This window comes from Euprymna scolopes, chromosome 5 (assembly GCF_053919585.1).
Source record: "Euprymna scolopes isolate OS-2025 chromosome 5, ASM5391958v1, whole genome shotgun sequence".
NCBI lineage: Eukaryota > Metazoa > Mollusca > Cephalopoda > Sepiida > Sepiolidae > Euprymna > Euprymna scolopes.
Genome location: NC_136486.1, coordinates 38,832,233 through 38,839,065, shown reverse-complemented (window position 1 = coordinate 38,839,065; position 6,833 = coordinate 38,832,233). Strand labels below are relative to the sequence as shown.

At 31.7% G+C, this 6,833-nt stretch overlaps 1 protein-coding gene across 1 annotated transcript in view; it reads left to right on the top strand.

Annotated features, from left to right (window-relative positions):
• Positions 1–6,833, top strand: part of LOC145276778 (UDP-xylose and UDP-N-acetylglucosamine transporter-like) — a 109,274-nt gene that overhangs the window by 96,612 nt on the left and 5,829 nt on the right. Inside the window, exons 8-9 of the mRNA XM_080128058.1 lie at positions 2,746–2,821; positions 4,591–4,666. Of these exons, the coding sequence (XP_079984184.1) occupies positions 2,746–2,821; positions 4,591–4,666 (152 nt within the window). The remainder of the gene's footprint in view (positions 1–2,745; positions 2,822–4,590; positions 4,667–6,833) is intronic.

Below are 6,833 nucleotides of genomic sequence, written 5' to 3'. Positions count from 1 at the left end.
ATCGGATTTTGCATACAAAAGTATTTGATGAAACAAGTAAGTCAAAGATTTTACTTGATAACAAAAAAGTAAAGCAGAGGGAATATGGTGAAGAAAAAGGTGATTACATGTGAATGGATAATCTGGTGAAAGATAAATAATCCAATGACGGTAAAATCCAAAACTATAACTTCAAGAAAGTTAATTGAATTTCCATTTGCACAAGTAAAATCCAAGGAAATCCCGTATTTGGAAGATGGTTCAAAATAATCCAAAGGCCGAAATCCATGGAATAATTCAAATATGTACAAGAGAAAAGGGGAAAAATTCCAATAATATTAATAAAAGAAAAATAAGATATGCTTTTCAAACTACTGCCAATACATAAATATATATTTATTTAAATAAATTAAATATATATTTAAATAAATTAAATATATATTTATACATAAATATATATTTATGTATTGGCAGCAGTTTGAAAAGCATCTCAGCAGGGTTTTTTTCGTGGATTTTTGGAAATTTATAGATTTTATAAAGATGGAAAATTTAACTTAAGTACATTATTCTTCAAGTTTGCAATAATGGCCTAAACAATTCAAATGAACATAAGCAACATGCAAGCAAAGCCAGTTATAGAATTCAGATATTATCATCTATATATATAAAAGCGAAAATGTGTGTGTGTACTTTTTGTGTATGTCCGGCAAAGGCTTTTGGGGGGGGGGCACTCAGTCGGGTCACTCCTTCCTAAAACTTTTTATATAATGTCTAAATCATAATATCTGTGAGTTACGAACGGAGGTCGCGACTTTTACATGCTATTTTCGAGATTTTTTTTTGATCGCTGCATTTTTGTTTCGCTTTTCAGTATAAAAAAGTGAAACTGTGAAAACGAATTTGTGTTCTCGGCCCTATGTGCCAGAAAGTAAGTTAGATTTGGTCAATGGTGAGGGAAAAAAACCTGTCATATCATATCAAACAATTGCTATTCATTTGATGAGGGGAAACAAACAAATACGCAGAAACTGGCTTGCAGTGCCAAACTTAAGTCGCATGATGTTTGACCTTTATTAAATTCTCGCACCTGTCAATTTCACTTTATAAACGTTAAATTAAGACAGTTTTCACTTCCTCTCCCCTCGTGGCCAAGCGGGTTAGATGTCATGTTTTTTCCCCTTTCTTTTCCACCTTCACGTCAAGGCTTTGGGTTCGAGCCTATCTTCCTACCAAAACTTTTTTTTCTTTTACTTAATCTACTCCCCAACACACACACCTCCAAACACCCGGGCAATGCTGGGCACCCCCGCTAGTACTTAAATAAAGTTCTTCTAGATCCTAAAATTTTAAATATAAGTCCATCTTTATAATAAAATACGATAATGTAATTACGTATCCGCATGAGTAGCAGACTATTTTGTATTAATTTGGATTAGAAAAATTGGTTTGAAACTGGTTAAATAACAAATAAATAAAATACAGTAATAAGGCATTACTAAAATACAAGGATGTAGTTAAGTATTTTTCCCCCTTTTTCTTGGGTGACAGATTTTAATTGCAGACAATCAAAACATCAGAAAAAAAAATTTTGACATCACAAAATGGACGCGATTAAAATATTGAGAATTCAAGTAAAGAAGAAATAAAAAACAGTACAATACACACGTTTGTGATGTTTAGAACGAGTGGATTTCAGAAAATAAAGTAAGTGAAAAATGACTTATTGTTTAGTTAAATACTAGAAGGCTACCCAGTTGCAAAATGTGAACAAACATTATATTTTAACCAATGCAAAACTCTTATTTATTATAAACTAGCAGGGGTTCCTGGCGTTTCCCGGGTGTGTAGAGGTGTAGTAAGGAACCGGGGCGAGAGGGAGGGTAGAAGTGGTAGTAGGGTGGGAGAAATCAAACCGACAGTAAGCAGTTTCAGTGAAGAGAGGTGTTTAAAAACATGTGACGTCTTTGCCGATGTGTCCATGACAAAACTGAAAGTCGTGAGCGTCAAAATTAAGCATAGTCAATGCAACGATGATGATGACTTGCTAAAATGTCGGCGAAGAAAAGCGACCCTTCCTTGTACAAAATGGCTGAGTTAAGGGTGAAGGGGTGAATGTTTTTGACTAATTTTTCGATATTTGTCATCCGAAGGATCAAGATTTAAAACTATACTGGTTTTGTCACATTCTGATGCATCTGTTGGAAGTTTTTGCGAGAAATACAAACATACACGCATTTTACCCTTTATAAATATAGATTGTTTGGGCTGTTATTGTAAGGTTATGTTTTCAACTGTTTCACGACTGTGCATGCACGGTCCTGAACCATAACAGCTTCCTTATAATAAGTATAAGTTGGTTTGAAAACACATGTCAAGCTAATCTGATGGTTATCGTACTTAACTCACTCTCTTTAGAAATAAAAGTTAAGCCCTCTTTAACTAATTAAGAAAACTCGGTAAACATTAGCATAAATGTAACATCCCAACTTCTGGTCATCGAATACTCTCATGACTGTTTACTATTTATGTCCACCGATTTCGCATTTATAGGCACTTAATTTTCTGGAGGTAAGATGTTAGCCCATAAAATCATGACTTCATGACTAGGTTTGAATTTCCTGACCAGGAGTAATTATCACTTCCTACACTGATGATTGCACAAATATTAAACACTAGTGTCTGTAAATATAAAAATAATGGTTAATATCCATGTAAAAAATATATATAAAATTGTGATATTTTTTTCTTTCATTTGTATATCCACAGCATGCTCTACCCCTGCCTGGATTTTTATTCTTCACTGCTGATATCTACAAATCTGCTCTTATGTTTTCTCAATCAGGTAAATGATTTTTTTTGTTTTTACTTATAGATTAACATCATCGTCATTACTAATGGATTCAATTTTTATAAATATATTATACAGTCACTTATGAAAATCAGACATTTACAGATATGAATGACTCTAATAATGAGTATACAAGTTAGAAAAGGATTTCATCCAAGGCATGAAAATTGTTAAACAAAATGTTTTTACAATAGGCTTTAAAAATAAAGGTACAAGATACAATTTGAAATTTATTTATCTTCAAAGTGCACTTTTATAAATTTTACAAAGTAAGGTATAAAAATTTAATTTAAATTCAATCAAAAAATTACCTTGGATTTATTTTATGTAATGTACATTCTGTTGCACTTTTAAAAAAAAAATCATTGGAATTTTTATATCTATATCATTAATTACTAGATGAAAGATAATGGAAGAGAAAAGGTAATCCTCCACCAAGCCACAAAGTCTATTTTGTACTCTGTCAAGGCAGGATAGGCTGTTTTTAGCAGCTGCTGCCCAGATGTGGCAGCAGTACTCCATCCTTAGACGTACTTGGCTTTTATATAGATAGAGAATTGCATCAGTAGTGAGATATCTTTTGGAGCGGTAGAAGGATCCCACCATTTTCCCAGCGACCTTGGCCACAGAATTGATGTAAGTGTTCCATTTCAGATCAGAAGTAATGGTCAAACCCAGAAGCTTATCAAAACATGGGGTCTCCCCCAGACAAGAGCCATCCATTTCAATTGATTCCAGATGGGGATCAGAGCGTTTATGATGTAATGATAGGACCTTGGTCTTAGATGCATTAAAGGTAACCAGCCACCTCTTCCCCCACTGTACCACGCGCTCAAGATCTGAGGAGAGAGAATCAGAGAGAACATTGTCATTTACAGCCTTTGATGTGTTGCCATAGATAGTCGTGTCATCAGCATAGATGTCAACAAATGATTTTAGTATGTGTTTTAGGAGATCATTGATGTAGATCAGGAAGAGAGTTGGGCCCAAGATAGACCCTTGAGGGACTCCAGCATTAATACTGTGAACGTCTGATTTCTGCCCATCAACCACTACTCTTATGAGCCTATTCAGAGAGAAATGATTTAATGATTGAGAAAACATTTCCAGTTATACCGTAGCTGGACATCTTCTGAAGTAGGCCTTTATGCTATACCTTATCAAAGGCCTTTGATATGTCAAGAGCAATTGCCCTAGAAATGAAGCCTTTGTCGAGAGATTCGCTAATCCTATGAGATATAACCGTTAGCACGTCTGCTGTAGATCTAATAGTAGTAGTAGTAATAACAATAATAATAATAATAATAATAATAATAATAATAACATATATATATATGCAATCATTTTTAATATTTTTTAGTTATATATTATGATGATAATAATAATAATAGGCTTTGAAAAATTTACAACGCTAAAATATTATTATTTTTTATTTTTTCATTAAATGAATAAAATCGTATTTTACATTTTTTCTGGGACTTTATGTGGTATATTACCCTTTTCAAAGATTTTTTTTTCTTTATTTTGCTGGGCACATTAATCGCAAGATGTAGACACATCGTGGAGAGAGAAAAGTATACACCTAATCTTGTTAACGAGTGTTGTGAAATCTGAATCCAATATGTCTGCATGGCGCTATTTGGAGTGTAAATAGTTTGGTCACATTATTAAAAACATTATATCGTAAATAATAATGATGTTATGGGCTACAGTTTCCTGCTAATGTAATGTAGATTTCATTTCTTTTTTTTTTTTTTTTTCAGCACCAATGTTCATTCCACTGTTGAATCTTGCCGTGCCAAAGATGTGGATTTATCTCCTTGGAAATGTTCTCACTCAGTATCCTTTCACTTCAATCAATTGAGAGATGTCTCTCTTAACTTATTTTTAGATACATTAATTATCGGCGACTATATATATATATATATATATATATATATATATATATATAATACTTGTTTATTGTTATATAAACATGCTCACATCCCGCTGCTACAAATAGCCACTTGTTTCAATCAAACAACAGATATCATCAGGCAGCGACTTGACTATTCAAAAGTTCAATGAATAATGGATTTTTATTTTAGGTAGGAACTCTTTAGAAGTTGGAGTTAAAAAACTTAAAACACAGGACTTTAATTAAATAAAAAAGTAAAAAGGGAGAGGCAATTTAAATAAAGTTAAAAAAATTTCAATGGGGAGAGAGTGATTGAGAAGAGAAAAAAGGAATAGAGACAGAAATAGAGAAAGAAAATATAGAGAAAACAAAGAAGAGGTGATGGAGTTTGCTAAACTCCTGTCTGATATAAAAGACACTGAAATTGAAATTGTACGGACATGTAGAAATACTACATTAATTAGTGGAAATGATCAGTGGTTGAAAAAAGATCAAAATGACCTGTTTGACATTTCCATGGGGTCTTTGGATTCGGCTGAAATGACAGACTTAGTAGGTCTATTCATACTATACAACTTAACCAAAGACATCAATGTCATGGATATAGGCTTGTATCGTGATGATGGACTGATGATCATCAAGGAATCCAACGGCCCTAAATGTGAAAGAACCAAAAAGATTATCTTAAATGAATTCCGTAGAATTAAATTAAAAGTGGATATTATATCAGATGTTAAAACTGTAAATTTTTTGGATGTGAACTTTGATTTAAGGAAAGGCATCTACCAACCATATAGGAAGGAAAACTTAAACCCAATTTATGTACACCCCCTATCAAATCACCCAAAATCTATCATTAGGCATATCCCCAAATCCATTAGTAAAAGAATCAGTGACAATTCTTCCAATCTTGAAACATTTAATAAACATAAATATTTCTATAACAGGGCCCTTAAGGATAGTGGATACAAAAACACCCAAATTGAGTTCATAGAACCAACACACACAAATACAAATAGAAACCGTAAGAGAAAAATCCTGTGGTACAATCCCCCTTTTAATCTGAAACTTAAAACAAATCTAGGAATGAAATTCTTAAACTTAATTAAAAAGCACTTCCCTATTAATAATATACTACATAAAATTTTCAATAAAAATACAATAAAACTTAGTTATAGCTGTAATGAAAACCTTGAAAAAATAATTAAAAAACATAATAACAAAATATTAAACAAAAATAGCACACCCATTGCTACCGAAAGTTGTAACTGTAGAATTAAATCAAAATGCCCTCTTAAAGGAAATTGTCAAATTACTTCTGTAGTGTACCAAGCAACTATTTCTACTAAGGAAAATCCGAATGAAAAAAAATATTACATAGGAATGACAAATAACAATTTTAAAGAAAGATTTACCGGTCACAAGTGCTCTTTTGAAAATAATGAGTACAAAAATAGAACTTCCTTGTCTAAATATTACAATGAACTAGTAGAGCAAGGTTACTCCCCAATAGTAAATTGGAAAATTTTAAAGAAAGCGAAAACCTGTTCATCTTTAAACTCGCCTTGCTACCTATGTCTTTATGAGAAATTATTTATACTTACTTTTAGAGAAAGAGATAAATTATTAAATAAGAAGCATGAAAATTCAATTAATTGCAAACATTATAAAACCCATCTTTTAAGTAATTTAGTTTAGATATAAAATTTAAATAAATTAAAAATTGTCACTGATTTCTATAATTTATTAATATTCTATTAATATACTTTCTCCTCTCCTGATTTCATTCTTTACTTCTCCTATCTTATATACCTGTGTGTCTATGTGTATATGTATGTGTCTATGTATTTATTTTATGACCGTGTGTACTTAGATCTATATATTTCTATATTATTTGGTATAGCCTCCCATGTTTATTCAATCCATTTGTATGTTTCTATGTGTGTATGCATCTATCTGTACCCTTGCCAAATTATTTGTATTCTTATGTATTTCTATATATATAATTTATGTAAATTATACATATTTATGTGTGAGTATATATATATGTGTGTGTGCGTTGTTGTTTATTAGTATATGATTGTGTGCATATATTTGTGTATTTTTTGT